This window comes from Cavia porcellus, unplaced genomic scaffold, assembly GCF_034190915.1.
Source record: "Cavia porcellus strain 051 isolate PalLab524CR breed Dunkin Hartley unplaced genomic scaffold, mCavPor4.1 scaffold_17, whole genome shotgun sequence".
NCBI classification, from domain to species: Eukaryota; Metazoa; Chordata; class Mammalia; order Rodentia; family Caviidae; genus Cavia; species Cavia porcellus.
This window is the reverse complement of record NW_026947500.1, coordinates 5,108,566-5,135,359: the sequence shown is the minus strand read 5'-3', so window position 1 is coordinate 5,135,359 and position 26,794 is coordinate 5,108,566. Positions and strand designations below refer to the sequence as shown.

At 40.6% G+C, this 26,794-nt stretch overlaps 1 protein-coding gene and 1 long non-coding RNA gene across 6 annotated transcripts in view; one reads left to right on the top strand and one right to left on the bottom strand.

Annotated features, from left to right (window-relative positions):
• Fndc3b (fibronectin type III domain containing 3B) overlaps window positions 1-26,794 on the bottom strand; it is a 315,267-nt gene that overhangs the window by 65,447 nt on the left and 223,026 nt on the right. For all 5 annotated transcript variants that reach the window (XM_063227172.1, XM_063227176.1, XM_063227174.1 and 2 more), the window contains 5 exons: window positions 24,972-25,030; window positions 15,639-15,790; window positions 12,788-12,847; window positions 6,939-7,077; window positions 3,624-3,677 (listed from right to left, as the gene is read on the bottom strand). In XM_063227172.1, the coding sequence (XP_063083242.1) occupies window positions 3,624-3,677; window positions 6,939-7,077; window positions 12,788-12,847; window positions 15,639-15,790; window positions 24,972-25,030 (464 nt within the window). The remainder of the gene's footprint in view (window positions 1-3,623; window positions 3,678-6,938; window positions 7,078-12,787; window positions 12,848-15,638; window positions 15,791-24,971; window positions 25,031-26,794) is intronic.
• LOC134470837 (uncharacterized) lies at window positions 9,098-9,874 on the top strand. The gene is made up of 3 exons (XR_010039992.1): window positions 9,098-9,215; window positions 9,449-9,603; window positions 9,682-9,874. It is a non-coding gene; the product is annotated as an uncharacterized LOC134470837 (long non-coding RNA).

Here is a 26,794-nt window from a genome sequence, read left to right as displayed (position 1 = left end):
TGATGTGAGGCAGTTGAGAATCGAAACTGATACCACATCTGCAAAGCCAGAGATAACTGAATGCTCCATTTTTAGTTGCTCATTATCATTTCATAGCAGGTTAACTCTACACTGCTTCAAAATTATGGGATTATGTAGTTTGTTCCTAACGGAGAGAAACAGGTAGCTACTATTTATAGAACTATCCTCAGTAACTCTCAGGTGAATTCTATGTCACAGTAACATGAAATCAATGACAATGAACTGGAATGAGACAGTGTTACCAGCTCCCCCTGCACTGCACAAACTTCTGTTTTCAGTTCTCCATTGGACCTCATCTATGCAGATGCTTATAGAAGAAAGCACACGATTGATTAGCTATTAACTAAGGTGGAACTTCCCCAAAAGGCCAACTCAACACAGCACTGCCATCCTTAGCAGAAATAATGGCTGCTGCTCTTTCATTCGTGAATGTCTTTTTCTGAAAGGCTTGAAAGCGAGGCTTGATGGCCTGTGCTCTTATTTTATCAACACTCATGATTTTACCCTAGTCATATAGGAAGGTGATTACAAATGGAGCAATGCCATCAAGTTTCCTGGAACTCTAGTTAGTGCTGTTATAGGGCAATGAAAACATCAGTCATGGGAGACATCAGATAGGAGTGATGGCATCCATGGGGAGGGGCGACCTTATCTCAAAGTCAAGATTCGCAGGCCAGTGAGGAGACAGGCAGAGTGTTCCTCCTGAGCACAACCATCTGAGACTGCCCATCTCCCGCCCAGGCAGGGAGTTGCTCCTCCACTCTTCCCCAAAGTCTTGTGCACTCTAAGATTGTTTTTTTCTGCCCTCTGGGCAAGCGAAAGGCTATAGGTATATGGCTGTGACAGGTAGACACAGAGAGGAGAGCAGCAGTGATTCGAGAAATTTATCTTGCTCCTATCCTATTCCCTGCCCCCTGTACTCCACCAGGGCAGGTCTGGAAAGGGTTCCTGAAGCCAGGTGCACCTTGTTGCAGGCACTCCCAGCAGAAGGGGTCGGAGGGACGGCCGGGGACTCCTGCTCACACTTTCTGAAGGCCACACACTGTGCTCCTCGTCTGATTATTTCCTTTTTTTCCTTGATGCAAAGGCCTGGGACTAAGGGACTCATAGACTAATTTGGTGAGCTGACCCCAAGAGGGTTCTGGATCCCCAACTGAACTCTAAATTTAGAAACATATACTGTTTGGTCAGAAACTTCACCTCTAAAATAATAGGATGACCAAGAATAAATTGGTTATGACTGCATTTATCTTCATTGCTAGGAAACCCAAGGAGCCTTTTAATATTTTAGGGGAATTACTGAAGAAGAAATATAATAGAAACAAAGAAGTCACTGAGCAGAAAAATCTGAGAAGCATGTGGCTAAGTTTGTTTATTTGAATCTGTTCAAAAAAGTGCAAGAGGCTATATCTACGTTGGCTTTTTCAGTTATCACATTTCAGTTATTACAAGGACGTTACTTGCCCTGCCGTGTGCCCCTCATAGGACAATGTGCAATGGTGGGGCACTGAGGTATATACACCATCAATGCTGAACTAATTACTAAGAGTAGGCCAAACAATAGTGGAAAAGATTACAAATATTCCCTTGTCAGAAAAATTACAAATAACCTGCTTTGAGGCTGCACAAATCCTGTAAATGCACATGAGCTGGGAGGCTCATCTCACCACCACTTCCTATGCAGCTCACTGAGGCCCAGAGAGCTGAAGCTGCCCAGGGGCTAACTCATCCAAAGTCAGAACAAAACTCCCACTTCCTACTCCTGGTGCTCCTTCAGTTGCCCTCTGCTACCAGGGAGACCACTGTGCCTGACGGCTAGCGAGTGTGGCCCTGGGCAGCTGCAATCCGGCAGTGAATATCGAGCGGTGGAACCTAAATGGATCCATGGCTGGCCAAGGGTCTGTGGCAGGTGTCAACCTGGGATTTCCAGCAGAACTCAGCACCGTCAACATCTGCAAGGTTTTAAAGGTATAAAGGGTGGGGGAGAAAAGAATGAAGATAAGAGAGGATAAGATGGGAATACACCAAGCAGGAGAAGGCAGAATGGTCATAGTGGGCTTTGCTGACATGAAGTGTCATCAAGCACGGCTGCGGCCGACACTTGTCCTCAGTCCTCAGCGCACTATCTCTCAGCTAGGAGACTTTCATTTCATGTGCTAAGTGACAGACCTGGCAACTGGGTCACCACTGACACTGCCTGCTGGATTTCCCTCAGAGGTTTCCCACTCAAACATTCAACTTCTCTGACCTTCTGTAACTTCAGAGCGTCACGGTCCCAGGCAGAGAAGCAGCAAAAAGCCCAGATACACACATACACACACACACCACCCTCAGAGGACATCAGATATCACCAGTAAACTGTCTTGATACACAACTTTAATACATGAGACAAAGCGTCAGGTCAGTATAATGAATCAACATGTAAGAACAAACTTTCATTAAACTCTCAGCCATCTTCACAGGGAACAGGGGACGAGAAGATGTTGCTATACATTGACAAGTCCATAAGGGTTTTTTCAACATTGTTCTTTTGTAAGCATTTGTAAGAGCTATAGCAGTGGCTACATTTTCCAATCAAATTGCTCCACAATAAAATCCACCTAAACTGTAAAGTGCATCTGTGCAGCCTGAGATTTCACCAATCTGTATGTCTGAGCTATGCACAAGGATTCTTCCATTAATGTAGAATTCGGAATGTTCAGGCGTAACCCAGGTAAGCAAATAAGCTTCTGAAGAATCCAAGGAAGAGCCTTTCTTTTCACTTCAAAATTTCACCATGAGAATTTCACATTTTTCATTTCATATTTGGTTAAAATATCTTTCTAAAATATTTTCATGAAGACCATTTGCATTTGTCCTCAAATTTCACATTTTTTTATTCTTAAAATTCTTGGCCTATTCGTTCAAGCATAAAACGGCAGAACAAAGCATGAGAAAAGAAATGAATGAAATTACACTACAGAAACAAAAAGCTTAGTAACTTTGTAGGAACAAAAGTCTTCTACAGCGTGTGCTGCTTGAGATTTCAGAAGTGCAGGGGTCATCAGTCGGCAGAGAGGCTCTGAGCTCAAGGAGACTCACCTTGCTCACCATCTCAAGGTCTCTGCCAATGGATGGCAGGAGGGTGGGTGTCATGGGAAGTCACTACCTCCCAAGGGGTTGCACGTGGGTGGAGGGAGACCTCCACGTGCTGCTCCAGCCTCACTAGGGCAACGCCACAGCACACATCTCCAAGTCCCCAGGGGTTACCAGTGTGCTTTCCAGCCAGATTGTGCTACCAAAACTGTGCAGGCAGCCAAGAAGACAAAGCAGTGGATCCTTACTACAAAGAAAATGGCTGGAGGGGCACGAGCGGCTCAGATAGCTTACACCTTGGCTTTCTTTTAGTAGCAATGCTTGTAAATCAGTCAGGTAAATATATGCTAGTGCACAATTCATTTCACTACTTTAATCCACCTTTCTTTTCCATATTCAATAATTACTGACTTAAATTCTTCTCTATATTTACCTCTGTACTTAGTATTCTTTTAAAAGAAAAAGATGGTATTTGTTCAGCAATTTAATTTCTGAAATGGTGTTTTAGATGACAAAAATATGCTTACCTCATCCCATTCTAAAAGGTAGTTGGTGATTTTTGAGCCATTGTCAATTGGTGCCTAAAAACAAATGAATAAATAAAAATAAGACTGGAGAAAGTTATTCAGATAAGTCATGCGTTATCAACTTTGTCTCAACACATGTCTATCACTCATAGCTCTGTGATCTTAAGAGATGAACCCAGTAGCTCCTCCATTTCCTTGGCCAAACATTATCATGCATCAACTTTAACCCAGTTCATCCGTAAAAGTCCTCACTACCAAGTCATCCCCATAAAGAGCCAAATCTGGGCTGGGAATCTAGCTCAGTGGCACAGTGCTTGCCTGATAAGTGCAAGGCCTTGAGTTTGATTCCCTACAGGGAAAAAAAAAAAGCCAAATCTGACTCTCCCACACCTCTGCTTAACAACTATAGTGTACCCCACTTCTTCTGGAGATAAAACTTTTAAGAGGCATTTTAAATTCAAATGTAGAGGGAAAACGCCCCACTGTAATACACAGGTACTGTTTAAAGAGTGTTTGGGAAACATAGTCAAGCTTATATTCCCATAATTCTCCCAAAGGAGTTTTTTATGTATATGTGGTTGTGTGTGTGTGTGCACGTGCATGCATGTGTGCGTGCGTGTGTGTGTTTGTGCGTAAGATCAGAAAGCCACCTTCCGCATTAAGGTTTTCTTTTTGAAAATCTGAGGGGAAATGAGACTCTGTTTCAATAGACCACCAGAGGCTATTAACCCTCCATAAGTTAGCAAAAAGTTTTGCCATTTACTTTCCTTGAAAAAGCAAGCTGACATCTGTTTCACTGAGAAAATAGGTTTTAACACCAAGTTGGGGTGGGGGAAACTATGGGAAATAGAATGAGAAGGACCCAAAAGATCAGGAATAAATCTAGCCAGAGAGAGGAACTAAAGAGGTGAAAAATAGGATCCTGCCTCTTGTTTCAAAACCATGTTTGGGCCTGGCTTTTCCTTGGGGAAAAAGTAGGATCTCAGTGGAACCCCAGGAAACCTCACCCTCTCCAAAGGAAGCCAAGTCCCCTGGCTGCCTCTCAATTCTAGTTCAGCTGTTTGCTCATTAGGTGTGGTCTGGAGTTGAGTGTTAATACTGATGTCTAACTTCTTGTTTCAAGAATGGATAGGATAAGCTATTGGAAGAACTATATAAATCACCTACTAAGCTAACCAGTTATAAAAAGGACTTGGTAAACAGGAGGTGTTACTCAATTGCTGTCAATAATAAAACAGCATCAGGGGCTCAGTAAGTGTTAAAACACCCTCTTCTCCCTGTGTCCTCCTTGCCCCTTTCTTTCTTCTTCATCATATAACCTGAGTCCCCAAACTCAGGCCTCCGGGCAGTGACTGGTAGGAATGCAATTTCCACAATTTGTGGCCTCAGGTTGGAGGACAGGGATGTCTCATTCCTTAGTTGATAGGACAGGGACATGTTGAAAGTTCTAAATAACTGACAATATTTGAAATGAGAGTACATTTCTATGAAAGGGACTACATTTACAATGGTTCGCAAATTCCTCTATGAAGAGTTTTTCAATGAACACATCTATGACAGCCTGCCTCCAGATTCCTCCACTAGTTCTTTAATTCCTTGGGTGGGTATGCTGGCTTGAGGTTTTGTTTGGTCTTAGCTCCTGTATAAACACTAACTGGTACTGACTAACAGGATGGCATCTCTCTCTGTTCCCCTGCTTTTTATTTGGTGGTACTAAGGATTGATCTCAGGGCCTTCTCACTGATCGATATCACCAGACCTTTAAAAATTTTTTTGCAACTCAGTCTTACTAAATTTGCCAATCTAGGCTCACATCTGACATCCTCCTGTCTCAGCCTCTCAAGAGTGCTGGGATTATAGGCAAGTACTGCCACATCTGCCAGATGTCAGAAATTTAGCTCCCTCAGTGTTTCTGATCAGGTCACTGCAGGAGAACAATCCCAGGTCCTCATGACTTTACTTGAAGCACAAAGATAGGAACCATGTACTAAGGACATTTAAATAAAAATTGAACTCTCTCTAGGACTTTCATGTTTGTACAGAACTCAATAGAAGATAAGTCTACTTCTGATTCACAACTAACTTCTTTTTGAAGTTGCTGGTCTCCCCGAGATCTGAGTTTCATCCAGGTTTTAAGCACAGAATATATCATCAGTGATTCCCAACTTTAGGTTTATAAAACCCCGGTGTTCCTCTGATAACCTTAAGATTTCTTATTTTTCAAAATAAAATAAAAATTTAATTCTTTCCTTAAGAAAAATATATTTACGTAAGTATAGGTGTAAATAAAGCATATTTTTAAGTGGATGTATAGTCCCCAAGGAATTAAGCCACAATGACCAGTTGGGTGTTAAAACTCTGAAAAGATGGGAAATCACTGACCTGGATTATCCCTGGAAGCCAGAAAGGAAAATAAAATAGTTCAGATTCTAAGCCAGTTCAAACTTTGCCTCTGTCCACACAACATATTTGCTGTTGGCCACTGACAAGGAGAACACAGCTGCCCATGCAACAGAATGTGTTTGTAGAAGCCCACGTAGCCCCTACACTCTCCCCACCCAGCGTGTCTTTTTCACACAACAGTGTTCTCCCTCCAACTCCATCATCTGTACCTATGCTACATTTTATATCAGATTTTAAAACATCAATATATAGAAATAATTACAATAGAGGTTGAAAACATAATCTGCTATTTTCTCCTAGACTATAATTAGCAGACTAATAACATACTTTAAAGAAACTATGTAGGTTCTTTTCTTTGACTAAGTTATTTTTAGTTATTTTATTTCATGGCAGCTAGTAATTCAGAGGTTTAAAAGTAGTAATCCCGAGTAACCTGAGGCCTACCTAGTGAAAAGGAATGAAGCCTTAACATACTTTACAGCAGTATACATTCTCGGCAGTTTTAAATACTAAACATTTCAGCATCATCCTTGAAAGAAACCAAAAGACTCACAACCCTTTTTCTCTAAATCTTTCCTGACAAAAACTTTATGTTAAAGTCCTCAAATGTTTGTTGAAAGGAACTGAGCTATTAGACAGTGATGAAATAATGGTATTTTACATATTCGTGTCACTTATGAAATATTTCATTACAATTCCAGGAAATTTTTCAAATTTTTCCTGCAAAAAGAGCTAACACTGGGCTTAGCAAGTCCCTCCTCCCACTGCTTTGTCTATTTTGCATGGAAATGACAGCCTCTGCTATTACGGTAATTTCAGTTATTGTGCAGAAATCCAAGCACCAGCACAAAAGGGGAACAGCACTAAACACGTATTTCCAGTAGCCACAGACCGCTACGCTGAGCTACCCACCTTCCACTGCAAGGTGAGTGAACTTTTGCTCCTGTGGGCCAGCTTAGGAGGGAACGGGCACTCGGGTGCACAGCTGTGCGTGGTGAAGCTAACTGGCTCGGAGCACGATCCCTTCACCGAATTGTACATGGCATACACCCTGAAAACAAAACACAGGGACACAGTCAGTGACAGCAGCTCAACACCAAAGGCCGGGCTTCTTAACTTCAGTTGGTCCTGAGCTTTCCCAGACAAAGAGAATCCTTCCAAATGGAACATGATCCCATTCTCACCTGCTGACCTTGTGTGGATCTAGCCACTGTCAGAAACTACATGAGACAACCACCCGGTTAAGGCATTTATCTCAATGTGCTCCACTCAGCCTCTCTGTAAGATGGGAGGGTCTACTGGATGGAAAAGAATACTCTAAAAATACAACCTAAGTCAAAATGGTCTTCAAATACAAGCTACTTGCCAGGCGTGGAGGTGCACACTCATACTCCCAGCACTTGGAAGGCTGAGGCAGAAGAATCCCTGGGATTCAAGGGCAGCCGGGGCCACAAAGTGAGTTCAAGGCTAGCCTGAACTAAATAGTGAAACTCAGTCACAAAAAAAGACAAAAGACAAAAGAAAACAATACCACAAGCTACTCTACAGTTGACTTTTTTCAACAAAAGTGAGGAGCAGAGTTAACAGGTGAAAAGGAGTAAAAATATGGTGATCACAGTCTCTAGGTGGCCAAAAAGTACTCAAGAACAGAGGGTAGATGTCACTTCTGGCTATTAAGAACACCGCACGTATTTAGGCAAAAGTATGCTGCTAAGTTTGTTTCTGATTCAAGAAAAACTGTATTTAGGTACAGTTTCTCCATGTGAATATTTAACCCTTACAGAGAGTGCCAAGACTAAAGAGGGCTATTCTGCACTTTAAAACGCTTGTCTCTACACTCAACATAGTGTGCCTGATTTCTCCAGTGAAACTGCAGAAATATGTACTATGCTTTTATAATACACTTTTCATATTGCATATAGCATTATGTTGATTTTTATCATCTTCCTTTCCATTTCCCTTTTTTATATACAGTATATAATTGTCTTTTTAAATTAAATTGTCTTTTTAAATTAATTTTAATTGTCTTTTTAAATTAAAAACAATCTTTTTAAAAGAGAACAAAGAAGGCCTTGCTATTTATTAAAAGATGCACTGATTAAACTATTCGAAATTGGTAAATGTGTATCAGACCCTTAACCATTCTAACCATGTTCTCTACTGCAGGGAATTCAGACTGAGTGGTAAACTTCTAAAAGCACACAGTCAGAAAGCTGGGCAACTTACGTGTTTTATGATACGATATTGTATCATTTAATACAAACAAATAATACTTGTTAGAATGCTTTCCACTCAACTTCTGATGTAGAAAATGCTCCTTGTTGTTCAGTCTAAGGAGGCATGTGGTAACAGGAAGTCCAATGGTGGATCTGGCAAGATCATTTCCTTGTGTCAGTAAGGGCTCACTAGGGGTAGCTACTTCAAATGAATTACAGAATGCTCCAGTCTGATTTCTAGTAGATCAGCACTCTCCAACTGGTGGCATCTTAGCCGAGATACATGTGTATTAGGGGAGAAAAACATTCTCTTTAACCACCAGAGCCACTTATGCACTTTAGAATATAGGGAATGATCACAGAAAGAGACCACATCACAGACTGTGGCATCACCTGAAACACTGTCGTGTCAGAAAAGCTGAATCTGGGTCTGATTAAGCCTCTTTACCATTTTCCAGGAAGCACAGAGGACTGGGGAACTTAAGCAACACAATGAGGGGCCCGTTAGTCAAAGTGACATTTGGAAAACTCTACAAAAAAAAAAGTACTCCAAAAAATAGTTTAGAGAAAAAGAGAGATGGAGGGAGAGAATGCTAGACTAAAAGAAATTTAAGGCATATCAACCAAATTGGATATTCAGACCACGTTTTGTGACGAATCATCACAAAAATCTAAACCAAATCTTCATTTTTCAGGACAAGTAAGGAAAAAATAGTCTCTAAATTTTGGAGATATTAAAGAATTACTATTGTTTGTTTGCTTGGGGTGCGCATATGATAATGGTAATGTGACATATAGGTGAGATAATGAAGAATCTGAATTTCGTTTTTTGTTTTTTTTTATATTGGTACCGGGGATCGAACTCACGACCACCTGCTTGCAAGGCAGGTGCTTATGCCACTGAGCTAAAACCTCAGCCCTGAAGAATCTGAATTTCAAAATGAGTGGAATGGCACTAGATGAGGATACTGAGGTAACAGAAGTTGAGTGATGGCTACACAAGAGTTCATGAAACTCTACTTTTGAGGGTATCGGAAATTTTCTTAAATAAAAAAAAATGTAAAAGTACAAATTAAGCCTACACTGAAAAGTATCTTGAGATTGCTCATAAAAAGTCCAATCTCTAGCTTCTTTTAAAAGTTGAAAAGTTTCACTTTCTCCACTAGAACAGCACTCAGCTGGCTTTTACCCATTTTGCCCACTTAGGTTTCCTGTCTCAAGCCAGCAGTACCTCTGATTATACACCTGAGCATTTCACTACAAACGAGGAACTACGTGGGCAGACCAGGTCCTGAATGTTTGGAGAAATGGCTGAAACCCAAAAATCCATCGGGATGACAGAACGGACAACAGCTTCCAAGGTACTATCAGACCATGTTTAGTTATATGTGGGGAAGGAAATTTGGAATCAGTCAAATTCTCTGTTTCTTTTTTAACAGGATTCTTGGAGTCAGAAAGCCATACCTCGTACGTCAGAGAATCATATCTGACTGTCAGACTGGGAGGATGGCAGTAAGAAAAACCAAAAAGAAACTGAAGGCAGAAGAAAAACTGAGGTAGACACATGGACCAGATGAAAACATCATCCTTGTTAACTCTGAAGAAAATTAAAGTTTATGTGGATGTAGATCAGCGGTACAGTGTGTGCCTAGCACTTATGAGGCCCTGGGTCAGTCTCCAGCACACACATGACATACATACAAAAAGAAAAACAATAGGAAGAAGAAGTGTTACTGTTTGTTTAAACTTTTCACACAAAGAAGTTGGTCAACAAGGGAAATAAAATCTATTTTTATGTGGCAAAATAAATGTGCTGCATCCAGTAGAATTTGACACAATATCTAAAATTATCATGATTACCTGTTAGTTAAAATTGTTCAGTAAACAGATAGCAGCTAATTTTAAACAGCTGCAATTTGATCATTAAGGTTTGCTCCTTTTTGTTCCATGCCCAGTACAATACACCAACATCTTATTAAAAAGGTGAATGATAGACTCAAAATAAACCCAAATACAAAGAACTTGCAACATTAAGTGCTTTTACTTTCAGTGTGAAAAAACTGCAATTGTCTTAGAAAAACACAACAAAAATATTAAGACAGTATTCTCAGGTTGTAATAGTTTGTATATATATTTCACTTGCAGAAACACCATCCTTCTGAGATGCTGTCATTATCATCTCCACTTTACACACGTGAGAACAAGGCAAAAGAAGTCCCGTGGCTTGTTATGCACAAGCCCTTGGTAAGAGACAGAACCGGTAAATCCAAGTTCCGGCTTTGTTCATGAGGCATCAGACTGCCTCACTTACACAATGCATGGCAGAGAAAGCTAACCCTAAGTAAGAGTAGGAAATGTTAGGGTTCTTGTACAGCTTGGAAAAGAAAAAACTATAGAGGAAAGAGAGTAACTGATCTGTGTGAGACCAGGCAGCACAAAAAAGAAGAAAATGTGAACTAGACATTTTTATCAGAGGAATTGTTTTAAATACTGAGTAGACCATCATCAAGGGCAGGACAAAAAATTTGCTTCTGTGGCAAGCAGAGAGTTAGACCAAATAATGTACAGGCGGTATACTGTAGGCTGTGGACAAGTGTGGTATCACATACGTGCCACATCCACAGAGGCAGAGGCCCACACAGAGCAGGTCACAGTCTACAGCAGGCCCTGGACAGCAGCCACTCCACACTCCCATTTCTTCTGGAGAATCTATTCACAATGCCTTTTACCTGTCTGGAACATCTGCCAAATGTTCACAGGACACAACATTAGAGAGAACTTACAATCAAATTTTCTCAAAATTTATTCTTTGTAAGATGGGTGAAAAGAAACCAAGAAAAACAAAGCACGGGTTAGAAAACAAAGGGTAGACACCTTCATGACATGTAAGTTTCTTAAAAAGGATATTGTAAGTTCATGAATGAATAGGAAATTAATAAAATAAACCTTTAGTAAAGCAGTAACAATAAACTGCTAAAACATGGAGAAGAAAAAACACAAGCTAACAATGAATAATGAATAACTTTTAGATGACTCCTTATATGGTGTCACATTTGCTGGTTTGTTGTTAAACTGACCATTTTAAACAACACTTGAACCATTTCTATTATCTTTGCTTCACAAATTACAAAAATCATCTTGTTTATACAGACTGTGTTGAGTTCAATATGTTTGGACAGAAGCTAATTGACTCAAAATCCTAAAGTTTTGATTTAAACAGGAAGAGATGGTTGCAATAGAGTTCATCTAAACAATATGATAGCTAAACAGATGTGTACTTTATTACAATATAACACAACTTGTTCTTTTATATATTTCTCTGCAATTAGTTTTAAAACACTTATGCAGCCAGTAAGATATCACATCCTCAATTCATCCCTGTATTCTTCCTTTTCCTAATGAGGAAACTGTGGTACAGAATTTCTATGTTAAAAAAAAAAAAAAGAACTTGTATGTAACTTAAAAGTTTAAATAGCCAATTTATGGCAGAAGTGAAGGAAAACTCAAGCCTCCTGATAATTATTTTTCCTTCTAGCCTGCTTTGTCCTACTCCCTTACAAGGCAATGAATTATCCCTAGAAAGTAGGAAAGTATCCTTAAAATTGTAATTTCATTACACAATTTATGTATGCAAATAACATTTTGTATGTCTTTAGATAAAATTGTATTTTTGATGAATTTAAAATTTAAACAAAATAAAAATTTAAATAGCATTTAAAATGTTATGGATACATTCAGAAAGCTGCTCATTTGCAAATGAAGGGGAATATGTACTATTAAATAATCAGATGTGGTCTGTAGAAATTCAGATAATCCCTTTTCACAGGTTGGTGCTTGGTTAGGTTTCTTGCTAAGATAATCTAGCACTGCCTTCCAGAGTAGCTATAGCAAGGACTCCAGAAAAATCACAGTTGAGATTTCAGCTTACACGGGTGATAATGTCAAACTGGGTAAGTTCTTTCCAGAGATAATATGATCTCTACATTACTTCCCTATTTCAAATTCTACTGGCTTTTAAAGTCCAAAAGTGCTCTTGCTTCTTCACTGAGTCTGAAGATTAATTTATAGGTGTCATCTATATATAGTAAACAACTGATACATCCACGGTAAAAAAAATACACTACTCTTATAGCAAGAAAATATCAGAAAGTATGTTAGACTACACAGTTCAACTGCTCTTATAAGACTTTTAAGAATAATGTTAAAGGGCTGGGGATTTAGCTCAGTGGCATAAGCGCCTGCCTTGCAAGCAGGCAGTCATGAGTTTGATCCCTGGTACCGATAAAAAGGAGAAAGACAAAAAAAAAAAAAAAAAAAAAAAAAAGAATAATGTTAAAAACTGCCCAGCGCATCACTAACTTTTCTGTCGACAGAAATATATCTATGTCCTCCTAGTCACCATGCTGTGTAGTGCAGAATACAAATGAATGGCCAAAACTATCAACTAAGAAACTGTTATTCACCAAAGCTCATGAAAGGGGGCAAATGATTTACTTTAACAGTCTGGACTCTCCAGTGCAGTTCAGCTCTTGTGTCTTAACTCACCTCACATGATAATCGGTTGCTGGTCTAAGGTCTTTCAGGTTACATTCCAATTCTTCACCACTGTAAAGAAAAATCATGTGCTAGTTAATACCAGTTTCAACTGTAAAACAGATTTTGCATTTGAGATTCATAGTCATGTACTGACAACAACACAAGAACTACTATGAGTGATGCCACCATAAAACCAGAAATATACGTTATCATTATCATTATTATTCTGGACTAGAAAATCAGATTTCTTGTATTCATATCATTCTAGATTTGGGAAATGATACAGTTCACTTAACATTCCACAACATCCTATCACTTCTTGAAAGTAACACACAAGAGTAAGCAGTAAGGAAACACACAATGACTGCACCAGCTGTCTGGCAAAGGCACCCCGGGGACCCACGGCAGGACCCTCCACCCCTCAGCTCTGGACTCTTAACAGGACCTGATCCTGCTTCACTCACATATCAATGCACCCAAGAACAGCTCTCGAATAGAAAATAAAACTATTTATATGACCCAAAGGTTCAAATGAACCTCGACTTATGGTGAAATACAAAGCAACAAATTTCCATTAAAATTTTGCAAAAAGTAGAGTGAAATAGAGGCAGAAATGTGTATGTGGGTGTGACTTGTTTACTATTCTTCCAAACTGTTGTCATCATAAAAGATAAAAAAATACTGTGCAAGTGTCCCAAATTAAAGAAGGCTAAAGACAGCTAAGTGCATTGTGTGATCATAGACTGGATCCTTCTTAAAGGGAAGAAAAGTGTTATCGCATTTTTTTTCAAAATGACGAATATTACTCAATCAGCTGACAAAGTGGAATATGGACGATGGATGAAAGCACTGAATCTATGCATTTTTATGAAGTCCATGATTGCACTGTGATTAAGAAAATACCCTTATTCTGAGGAAATACACTGACATATTTAGTATCAAAGGACTGTGGTATGTAAAACTTGTGGAAAAAAATCACGAGTAGAAAAGAAAAAAGAAACAAAGAACAGCTTTAGTGGTGAAGCAAACCAGAGAAAAAGTCAGTACGGAATCCGTGTGAAGTACACCTATATACCGCGCTCTATATATGCACAATGTTTTACAAGTTTATTTTTCTTCCACATAAAAATTTTTTCAATTGTAAACTGAAGCTATATCCATACTTTGACTACTGCTGTGCTGTTTCACAGCACTGTACCTTTAAAATATTTCACATTTGCTCAATTAGTTTAATATGGGGAAGTTATTAGTTCATATTTTCAGCATTTCTTGGAAAAACCCCAGGCCATGGGGGTCTTCAGCAAATCCAGGCAACGACTGAGGTTAAGTAGCAAGAGACAAGAACTCTCATTCCTTATCTTGCAAATAGAACTCTCATTTCTATTACCTCCTTGCTCTAGAGGGCACCTGAGACTCTAGCTCCAGTCACCAGTGTTCATCTTGCACTAGCAGAGTCTATCCAGCCAGGAATGAAGGACTGGCCCAGCTACTGGGGAGGGTGAGGTGGGAGGATGGTTTCTTGGTACAGTACAGGAACAGCTCCCTGTACTTCTGATTTTTTTTCCACAATAGAACCAAACAGTTGTGAGTGTGCACGTGGAGGCAGGATTTTAATCAAAGAGCAGTGGGGCGTAAACAGAGCACCCTCTGCAAGGGAGTGACATGGCTGGCGTGGTTCTGCAGCATGGAGGCTGAGTGGTGCAGGTGGTGGTAGAGGACGAGTGGATACTGTGTGACCCAGAAGACACTACGGGGGTCCAGCAAAGGGGTAACAGCAGAACAGGAGGCAAGAGGGAAAGAGCAGCTAAAGGGGCTCCTTCCTGGCCTGCTTCTCCATCTGTCCTCAAGAAGACCCACTGGGCAGCAAGTTACGAAGCAGGACAGGAAGGGGAAGACACAGCCTGAAGCACTGATGTGCAGGGAAAGTGGGAGGAAACAAAAACCTCTGGCCGAGGACGAAGTGGCCTTTGTGTGACCACATCACCCTGCCGTGGCAGGCCGTCGAGGGCCCACTCACAGGGAAGGCAAACAAGTAGTTAAAGCAACACTGGTTTTCTGGTTTCCTGCTCTGCAAATGTGACCAGTGCTAAGCAATTACAAATGAGAAAGGAATTGACCCTAAAATTTTTATCACGTTTAGAACATGGCTATAAATCATTTGGACAGTTAGTATGTGGGAGTCCATAAAACAAAAAGCTAATTCCTTATTCTGTTGCTAATCTTCTGACCATGGAAGAAAGCCTTGTAATGAAATGTTTTAAAGTATCTTTAACCTAACATAGAGTGTGAGAGAGAGTGAAACAAAAGCAAATGTAATTAGAGAATTTTAAAAAGCAACCCAAGATAAAGGGCTGAGTGTAAAATATGAGACCCCATAAGTATTTAATGTACACAGAAACTACAAAACATAGTCACTTTTTGCCCTGATAGATATAAGTGGAAAACTTAGTACTATACTGATAACTAACATAAAAAGCAATTTATTTCATCAATAGCTGTGGTTCTACATGTTACTGGTAATTAACTGGACAAAATTAATTGGACAAAAATTAATTCTTGACACTGTAGTTATTACTAGTCATTACTAATTTTTAAAAGGACCTATTTCCAGACAAATCTGCAAAACTTATACATTTTTCCTTTGTTTTCTATTTTCTTTAACAACTCCAATGTCACAGTTTAGCAGCAAATTAAAACGTGTGGAAACAGCCTGGTGGTGCAGGCCTACAATCCCAGCACTCAGGAGGATCGTCATGAGTTTGAAGCAGCCTGAATTACAGTGAAAGTCTCAAAAACAAAACACCTATGTAAAGCAAAACAAAAAAACAAAACAAAATAAATACATGGAAAAATACACTACCTGTAAATTATCTTGTATTTTCCGTCTCGGCCTTTGTCTGATAAGGCAACCTCGTAACTGTAGGGGAAAGAAAGACCACTGTGGGGTCCACACGAGAGTCCAACAGGGGGAGCCCAGGACAACACAACTGTTCTCGCCTGAATATTAGAAACCTGAGGAGAAAAACGGGACAAAAGTATTCATATCCATTGCATGTGACAGGTACTACTTTCTCTGGTAATGCATCTGTAATGACTAAGAGTGACAAGACACTGGCTGAGAGCTAATGTAAGCAATTTTAACCATAATTAAAGAAGTTCTCCACGGTGCAATCATCAAGAGTTCAGTAACTGCACCATTTGTCTTTATAATACAAACTTCTGACCAAGACCGGTGCAATCTACTCTCTGCTCTCCCGGATGTAAAATGATCAGCCATGCCTATGATTTTTCTGTCAAGGAAAAAGCTGGATAAGAGATTTCAATGAAGGGGCTGGGGATTTAGCTCAGCGGCATAAGCACCTGCCTTGCAAGCAGGCGGTCATGAGTTGGATCCCCGGTACCGATAAAAAGGAAAAAGACAAAAAAAAAAAAAAAAAAAGAAAGAGATTTCAATGAATCATCATATCCACAGGTATTTCCTGGGGGACCCTTCAAACCTTAGCTGATGTGAAATAAAACCTTTCAAACTAAGCTCCACCGAGGCCCCACGATTCTCAGGAGAACGATGAGTGAGAACTGGAATTAAGGACCAGGCTGATAGGGGACAGAGATGTGTGTGAAGCGGGGATTTCCAAGCTCTGCTTTTACCTTTTTGGTTTATTCTGTGCTCAAGACTTCCACTCAGCGAAAGACTCCTGACTTGGCTCTACTCTGAGGCCAGTTCTAGACTCGGTCTCCCAGAGGGACTCAAGTGGGTCCACAACTGACCACAGCAGTAACCTGCTCATGCACAGGTCCTTTATTGGCTTCCTTCCCTTCCCTGTCACAGCTGCCCATCTCTAACAGAGGCTCCTGGAGTCATCACCTCAAATAAATTATTTCTATTCAAAATTTTGTGGTACAGCTACTTTGCGGAGAAACCCAACCTAAAGTATAGGGTCAATTTATTTCCTTAAAATAAATCCAACAAAGAACTTTAATGTTTTGGTTTTCCAAAGTTTATTTTATTGCTACCAGGCTATTGGTCTGGATAACACATTAAACACAAACAAACAGATAACATAAACACTAAAGTTTAATGTTTACAAAGGCTTTACGTCTATAGAGAGAAATGCATAAACTATTCATTACCCATGCTTTTACTTCTCCCATTTTTGCCACTATTGATTTATAAGGATCATAAAAGTATAATATAAAATAATTAAATGCACAAATAGTTAATATGCAAATGTAAATATTTCATTCTGTCACTTATCGCACTGTTAGCAGAGATTCAGCCATACTGGTCTGTTCTGCACAGAGAAAGCATCACAATACATTTAGTCAACATACCTTTCATCCTTTAAGACCCCAGCTGGGGCTGCTACCGCCAAGTAGCCTGCTCTTCATTATTCCTTGTGTGCTACAGAACCTTGCGGTTGTTACTATCACTACTGATCCTGTTAGCAGCCTTGCCCTGTGGACTCCTTACGGCCCATCTGAAATCATATTCCACTATGAGGAGCGGTTTCTTAGTGAACGCGTGTGGAGCAAACAATAACTCAAAGGGCCTGATGCAGGTGACACAGTGGGTGACAGGCTGCCATCACTGCTGTCTAAGGCTCAGCCCAGCAGCACCACCTCTGCCAGGTCCCTCTGCTCCTCACTGTGTGACAATCCCTTCCTTCTGTGACTTAACCTCTGCCTTGCCATTTTCTTGACTTTAACAAGCTTCTTCTAATGCCAGTACAATGCTGTCTTCATTTCATTTAATCATCACACCTCACTGTGTGAGGGATTGTGGACACGAGGTAACGAAGATCCGATCTTTGGCCTTAAGAGCATCAACATGATGGAGAAAGAGGTGCGTGAGAGGCCTTGTGGCAGACGCAGTGCCCACACAGGGCACCATCTGGAGCTGGTTGAGGAAGGTTTCCGGCCTGGCTTTTCGCACCCCCTGTCAGAATCAACTGCTATTTTCTTGGTGCTCTAGCCACACTTTTAGTACAGTATCTGTGGCCAGTGCTCATTCATTACCCTGAGCTCTGGCTGTCTGACAACTCCTTATGTACACCAGTATATCTGCTGAATTCCTTTACACACAGAGTAACCCTGAAACAGAGCGTATTATATTTGGTTTTTAACCTATTAGGAGTATTTTGCTCTGAAGAGCTCGTTTATAATGGAAGAGAAAAGAGCGTAGGTCCTGGAGCAACCTACCAATGGCTGCTTTGCACCATTCCAAGAACAAACTGTGTAGCGACCATAACTCTGTGAAGGGCGGTGTGAAACTGCAGCCCGTCTCGTGACGGCTCAGTCCGATGCCGGGCCTGGAGTCATGGACCACACACCGACGACTTCGCATCCCTGTCAACTTTACCTTTTCCATTAGCTATCACAGATTCACTTCTTTCCTTCAAGACTTGGTTAAGTCATTATTATTTAAATGAATAGAGATGTGCATCACTAGCAGTGTCAGCTCAAATAGCACTTGCCTTTCCCGAGACTCTGAGCGGGCCTCAAGGAGGAGTACTTCCACGTGAAACCATCAATAAGCCAGTGCAGTCTTCCTCCGAGCCAGCCTATCACACACACGCGCCGCAACTCTACACCGCTTTGGAAGAAACGGCTTCTGTGCATTTCCCCCTGGAGTTAGCAGCCTGCCACCTACATTGTGACCACTGGTGTGGGGACAAATTGCCCCAACTGCACTCTGTGCTCTTGCTGTTCCCTCTCAGGACTGCCAACCTCAGGCGTTTCCTCCTCAGGCCCTGGAACACTGAGAATGTGTCCTGAGCCTGCAAGGACTCTGGATTCATTTCCATTTTAGGACTAATTTCAGAAAAACTGGAGGGAGGAAGTCCCATAGGGGTCAATCGCCAGCACAGGATGAGCTTACGCTAACAATTCTCGTGGGTGATAACTCAGGACAGCTTCAGAACTCTACAGACCCCTTCTGGGCTCAAGCCACTTTCAGAGTGACGGCACTTGAACTTCAGCTTCACTGCAAGTTTCTCTCCGTGCCTACACCACCTAGCCAGCAGTCTCATTACCAGAACCAGGGCACAGCTAACCTGACCTCCACAGGGAACACTATGTGATTGACATCTCCTGCCACAAATGCTAAGAAGTTTTAACTGACTTGCTGTTTACTCTGTCATAACAAGGAGCCAGTCTCCTTTGTAACGTGATAAAAATGGTGCTTCCTTGTTATAATACTATTGGAAAGGGGCAATCTGGCATTATTTTTCTATATTACTGGTGCATAGGATATTTGTCTAAGTGCCTGGTATATAGGTTACTAGTCTAAGTCTGCACAATACTTCTATTAAACTGTTTTTAAGTGTCTCCAAGGACTTATAATCTACTACCCACTTCTAAGTGGTCATACACAGATTAGAATTCAGTCTTATTTGTGTATTGGTTTAACATGGATTCCAACATGAAAACAGTTGCCACATGCATAGGTAGATAGATATGGAAATTACAAAATCACATTATCTTATAGCTACTTGGGGCATAATTCTTAGCGTTCATTTGCCCCTTGATTTTGTTCATCCCAGCATTTAAAAACTATCCTGCTGAATTTTGATATTTTATCATCAGTTTATTACATGGAAATAATATTCATAATGTGGATCAGAAATACCATTCCCCCCCACAGTTACTCTCACATTCAAAAAATACTTCTTTGTAAGTTGGTAGTTTCTAAATTTGGCACATCCTTGGTTTTAACTATGTGGGAGGCCTACTGATCTGATTTAGAAGTATGCTGAAGAAATATTTCCATATAAATACTGGCTTCACTTCTAAGGTACAGTACAAGAAGTAACAACACAAGGGAAAAATAAATGAGAAAAGGAAAGGTCAAAGACAAAGCTTCTCAAATCCAGAACTCTCATGATGATCTGTTTCTGTAACTCTGTAAGTGCCAAAAGCCTTAGGCATTGCTCCAGACAAACTGATCTTTCAAGGAACTACTTCTCCCAGGGAAGTGTTTCTCTCGGGTCTCACTTTCAGAATCAGCAAATCACAGGCTTCACAGGCTAAACATTATTGGATGGAAGGAATGCAGAACCACAATTCCAGGTTACATTTATTTACATTCTGAAAATGAAGAGGCCACCACAATGTGGGAAACTATATGTGATGCTATCATCAGAGATCTGACCTCATTAGGGTGGAGGTAGCTGGTTAACTCCTGAACCACTTAGCCTAACCCTAAGCTTATGCCGCTGGTACAACAGTGGTTATACCCATTATGTCCCCAAGACACCTAACTGCCACAGTTCCAGGAAAATCCCTCATGTACCGCTGAAATTATCTTAAGAATTTGATCTTTATAGATGGTCTCTAAAAAGTAAATGACTTCTGTTACGTTTATGTCTAGATGTCCCCTCAACGTCTCATGTGGTTTTAGGGCTTTTCAGAGGTGGCTGGATAAAGAATGTGTGATGCTGGGATTAAGGGTGGGTGACTGCGGGCTCAATGCACTGACTGCAGTGTCTGTGTCCTAATTTGAGTAGAATGAATACAATATAAGAGACAGAAAGAGACTTTTCTCCCCCTCTCTTGTTGGTTTTGCTACCTTCTGCCATTATGAATGGCTGCCCCTTTGCCATGTACCACCCTGCTCTGGACCCAGCTGACTACAGACTGCAACTTCTACAAACTGTGACCTCAGTAAGCCTTTCCTTCCTCCTTTAACTTTGGGTGTTAGGTATTTTGTCCTAGTAACAAGAAAAGTCACTAAGACACCTTGCTCAACTCAGGGTACCAAAAGTTCTAGAAGGATGGATGGAACCCACAAGATATAGGTTTTGTTTCTGCATCTAAACCAAATCTGCAAAAAAAAAAAAAAAAAAAAAGGGAAAAACATGCATTTTTAAAAGATTCTACCAGATGTGAGTGAAAGAAAAAAAAAGAAAGAAAAAGAATCTTTTTAAAAAAGTAATTGTATGTCCAGCTTTCTTTTGTAGCTATTTCTTTCCCTCAGAGGTGGAATTCTTATTCATAATTACATCTTATTCCCAGTTCAGAGTATAGCAGCCAGCTTTGCTTTGCTACAAACGACAGAGGAATACTCTGCTCCAACTGTTCTCTGAATAGCATATAACTTCTCAGATCCTCCTGTGTGGTATTTATTAGAACTTTAAAGAGAAGGTGGAGAAAGTGGAAGGAGAGAGAGAGAGAAAGAAAATATGTGCGTAACTAGGCTGGGAAAGATGGATGGGTCAGGCAAAGGAAGACTAAGGAATAGCAGGACAACAGGCAGAATGACCCCTGCCCACACACTCCCCACGAAAAAATGTTCACATCGTATTCCAGGAAATCTGTAAATGTACTGCTCTACATGGTAAAAACGCCACTAAAGACACAGTTAAGGATCTTATAATGGAGAGATGGTTGTATATTATGCAGACAGATCCAATGTAACTGCAAGGGTCCTTTCAATAAGGGAGGCAGGACAGTCAAAGTCAGATGAGGAGACGGAGACAGAAGCAGGAGCTGAGAGAGATGTGACTGCCCCTTTGAAGATGGAAGGGGGATGGGAGCTATCCTAGCAACTGCAAAAGGGAAAAGACTTCCTTTTAACACCTCCAGAAAGTCACACAGCTCTGTTAACACCTGATGGTAGCCCCGTAAGACTCATTTTTGGACTTTTGATCCCTGGAATTTCAAAATAATACATTTACTTTATTTCAGGTCATTCTATTTGTGATACTTTGTTACAGCAGCCACAGTAAACTAATATAGGTGGACAGAGAAAAAGCTGTTTTGAAGGCGTGCAAAAAGTATGGCACTCATAACTTCCCTGTTGAAAATACCTACTGCTGAGATATACACCTCTGGGACCATCCAGTGCCTCAGACCCCAGTGGGAAATTAGTGCTACCACCACATATATGCTGATTAAGCAATGGCATTCAAAGACACACACTTCCTATCAGGTGATTTAATTTTCATCAGACTGCTTAAATGTAAGAGGCAAGTCCAATGTTAAAAACGCTTAAAAAAAAAAAAGAGCATTAGGTGTAAGTGCTGATCTAGAGTTCCTAGCCACTTGAGATTTTGTTGTGTCTGCTCAAAAAATTTCAGCCTGTCTTTTCCAATCCTAGATAAGATGCTGCTTATAATGCAAAAATGACAAGTCCAGTTTCACAGCACTGAGGAAAATCTTTGACTGCACTTACTATATTCGAACCCACCTGAATCCTAGTGATAGGGGAATGTTATGTCTTGTTTAAAATTATAACTCCAAAGCCATTTTTGAAATTTGGAAGGAGCGATGAGAATGGTTCATTCAGGTACATGAGCTGGACCCTGACACTGGCTGCTTCCCATAGCAGCATCTGAGTGAATGCATCTGTCAGCTCTGTGCCCAGCAATGTAGGCACTCAGTATGGTCAGTATTCCAAAGCCAACCAGACGCAGCAATGTTAAAATACATTATGAGACTTACAGAATTAGATATATGAAATCTGATTACCAATCACTAAGTCATAGTAAGAAACAAAATTATTTGGTAGATTAAACAGTACTAACAACCTGCTTCATACATTTTCTGTTTCCTACAAGAAGTCAAATTCTCCAGTCTACTGTGTTGGTACCAAATGAGAACAAGGGATGTTAACTGCATGACTCGATAGCCTTAAGGCACGGGGCTTTCACCAGCCAGCTCTATGGTGGAGACACAGCTGCCTGGCCAAGACACATCTGCGTCTGTGGTCAAGCAATTCTTCTCAATGATACAGATAGGAATCTGACAACCTGACCACATTAAACTTTGTATCATAGCTATTTACAAAAAGCTTCTCTGTATACCCTAACCAAAAACTTGTGAAGATTAAGTGTTTAATAAATGCTGAAGAAAAACACAATACATCTAGCTGTTGCTTTTATCTTGTTAGTGTTATATCACTATTTCTGTGTAGATTCTACCATGTATGTAGTAGAGAAGTGACTCAGAATATCCACAGAAAACCACTGTGTGCATACACATGTCTGAGATGACAGGTTCTCTGATTACTTCTGGGACAATGAGTGAACATGGTCTTTCGTCTTCGTTCTCTGATTCTATTACTCCTCTGTTTTCCTAAAGGATTTTTTTTCCTTTCTGTAAATGAAAGCTTTCCCCAAATGCCATCTGGGAGCCTTTTTGAGTCTCATATCTCACCTCCCATTTCCAAAACTTTCATCTACTATAATAATTTTAACTATCCTTCTTATGAATGTGATGTCTCAGTGTCTTGATCCTCTTCCCTCCACAATACTGAGTCTATCAGACTCCTGGGAACATCCACTACATTTATTTTTCTGGATGCTATGCCAGAAACAAACTCAGTATATCCAAGAATGGCACTGAAGACATAAAATGGACCCAGGCATTAACCATCCCAGGAGAAACTCCCCACAATTATGAAAGACGAAGAAATTAATGGATGGAGTAAAATGTCTAAACACAATGGTAGATACCTGGGAGGCACAGTGAAACCAGAGGGTAGCACTGAGGGCACTAAATAAGGACTACGAGGACAATAGTGAGGACACAAATCCCAAGAGGAAGCATCTAAAACCAAAAGCTCAGTTACTCATGACAATACTGGGTATCCAAAAGGTTTTAAGGTCTTACTAATGTATCTCTAGAATTAATACAGATAATACATTTGGGGGTGTGGGGTGCTCCACATAACTGAACTTAAGCCATGCCCTAGGGCCACTCCCCTCATCCCTTGTCCCAAGGCTTACTAAACCTACCCAGAGGGAGGGATAAAATAAAAGTAAAGATCCCCAAACCTTCCCCCCAAAATTCTAGAACTCCAAACCAGGACACATGTGCTCCAGGCCTGCCAGCGTGACCTGCACTGAACTTTCTTCACCTGGAGCTCATTACAGGCTCATACAGACTCTATCACACACATCCAATTATAACAGGATAACTTGTGGAAAAGGATGTACGCAGTAGATGCAGCTGCTCTGACTTAATACCGTCAATCAAGTTGTCGATCACATCTAGAAGGCCCCCCTGAGAGGCACCCCTACACCAGCACATATTTTAACACCTACACTGTTTACTTCCGCTGTTCATGCCATTTTCCTATCACAGGTGTGAGCTGGCTTGCGGAGCATACTACTGCCTTAATAAACTTTGATAGTTTTTCCTTACCACTGCCTGCTACATCCAATGCTTTGCTGGTCACACACAGAAACCTAAAAACCTGTCCCAGACCCCGTCACCCTCAGAGAGAGAATGGCTCTGGTGTCTGGTCCGGCCTTGCCACATCTGATGCCACTACCCTAATTCTGCTTCCAATGGCCTCTCACTAGACTTCCCTAACAGATTCTTGCCACCTCTCTCCCTGGGTCCCCCCACTTGTCGCACGAACTGATCTGCTAACTGCTGGTCGTACTCTGACTATTCAACATGTCTCTCAAAAAATCCCGATGGCAGCCTGCTCCTTCCCAGAGTATGTTCAGACTTCCCATGCCAGCTCAAGGCCCCACTCCTCCACAAATGCCCCATTATGCCCCTCCTCCAACACACCCAGACTTTTTAGGTTTAGTCAAACTCAACTATGTACCCTGAGGCATGTTTGGACCTTTCAGTGAAAAACCTTCAGTATTTGAAACACATGAAGAGTCAAGGTTTTCCAATTCAGCTAGAAAACACTCCAAAGAACTCTGGCTTGCTAATCTCAGATCAAAGGCTGAATCAACATTCTGAATTTTTCACTTGAATTTCAAAGCACCTGGCAAAATCAAACTTAAAACCTCACAATAGCACCGCTCCCAGATTTTTTGCCTTGCCATTGCACCCAATGTCCTGAACTTATTTTTCTTAACTAATATTTAAATATCTTTTTGAAATTTGTTTGGGAAAATACTTGGAATTTCTGAGGTTTTTCAGAAATATTATTGCTGCATTTACCCAGGTAAAAGGAAATTATCAGAAGGAAAAAAATGTATCCTTGGAAGTTAAGAATATCTAATTGCATTCAGAATATCTGAATAAAGATGACATTTCAGTGGATAACTACAGAAGACTGCTGCTGTATATTTTCATGTTCCATTAATAACAGACTGCTCTTTCATAGTTTATAAATAATCTGCAAAGGGAATGGAGTCCTTTTGCTTACCTACTGTGTGGTGAAAGAAAAGTACATTTGAAATACTTAATAAAGTGTCATTTATGCTGAGAAATCCAGAAAACATACCTGTGGTTTCTCTATTCCAGAAAGAATGTCTTGTACCCTCTTTACTTCCAACTCATACTCTGCATTGCAAAAAAGAAAAAAAAGGGGAGGAAAACGTTAGAGTACAATAAGGATGTCAATCTCCTTCCTCCCAGAGCTTTTGCATGAAGGTTATCATTAAGTCAGCTGCTCATTATCATGGATATTTGGTACCATGAACCTAAAAATGGAAGCAGAAGTGGACATGCCTGTGAGACAAGATTTCATTGTTATTTGCACTAATTTGCCAGGGTGGAGTTTTAAGTCATCAGATGTCAACTAGATTAACACACAGTTTCTCTCAGTAATTCAATGGACAATAGGGAATAAAGTGCCATAAACAGGACAAGTAGGGACACCAAGGCAGAGGGTAATGAGGTTGAAGGGCTGTGAGATGAAATTTTTAGGTTTAATATGTATGTATGTACATCTGTATGTATGTGTGTGTAGTTCAAAGTTTTGAGTCCGGTAAGTCACTGGGGTATTTAAAAACAGGACTGACATGACCCTATTTTGAGTTTAAGAGACATTTGGCTTCTGTGTGAAAAATAGACATAAATTTGCAAGCAGAAAGACCAGCCAGTATATTGCTGGAAATCTAGATAGAGTAGCTTAAGCTAGAGTTGGTAGTAAAGATGGTCAAAGAGGCCTACTTTTGGAGGAATGAGAGCTGAAAGACTGCAGGTGATAACAGGCAGAGGTAGGGCATGTAGAGAATCAAGGACAGTGTTCTAGCTTTTGGCTTACTCAGTTAGATAAATGGTTATTTTTTAATAAGAGAAAAATTGGCATGTTCATAGTGGTTGAGAATTATGGTCTAGACATTAAAGAGGAAAGTGCTTGGAATACAGAAGACAGGGTACCAAGAATACTTTTTTTTAAAGGCAAATGACAGAAATTAAATAATCTGCTTGTCAGAACAGTCTCTTGATTTTCACAACCTGCTTGATAAGAATCTTAAGTTTATGGCACATTCCGTTTAACTGTTCAATCTAGTTTATGAGCTAAATGCTAGAGATATGATTACCAAGATGTATACTTGCCCCAAGACATTTCAAGTACAGTGGGTAGGAGGGATCGTGAAAAAAACATGCAATTACAGTGCTGTGTGATTACGAGCCTCAGAGTGCATTCAAACAGCTTCCTAAGAACCCACAGGTAAAGCCGGGCATCGTGGCACACGCCTGTGAGCCCAGCACTTGGGAGGCTGAGGCAGAAGGATCATTGTGAGGTTGTGAGCTCAGGCCAGCCTGAATTGCAGAGTGAGACCCTGCCTCAAAAAGAGCAAAACAAAAACTAACAGGTGGCTGAGCCCTGTGGAGAAGCACGCATGCAGTGGTGAAGGGAGAAGCAGAACTTAGGGCTGAGATGAGCTGCTCAGGTCGGATCTCAGTCACCTCCTCAAGAACTGCACCCTTATCCCTGCTCCTTTGGACAATCTCACTCTCAAATTCGGCCGCCTCAGGCTTGCCACAACATGGGAACACTTTCATCATTTCTTCCCTTGCTTAGGATTGGCCTTTCTTATTAAAATGTAAGCTTTAAGAGGACAGATGCATCACAGGCCTTTTCCATGAAGAATCAAATATAGATCTCTGTTACATAGTCTTTCTTTCTCCAACCCTTTCAAAATGTAACGAGCACATTAACTTGTGGATCCTAGACAGACAGCCCTCCAGCTTACTAGATGCTTCTGAAGATAGTGTCACCATTTACTAAGAGCACCTAGCATAGATCCTGTGTGGCTCAAGCTCAAAAGATATTTGTGACCAAATAAATAATAAAGTTGACATTAAAAACAACAA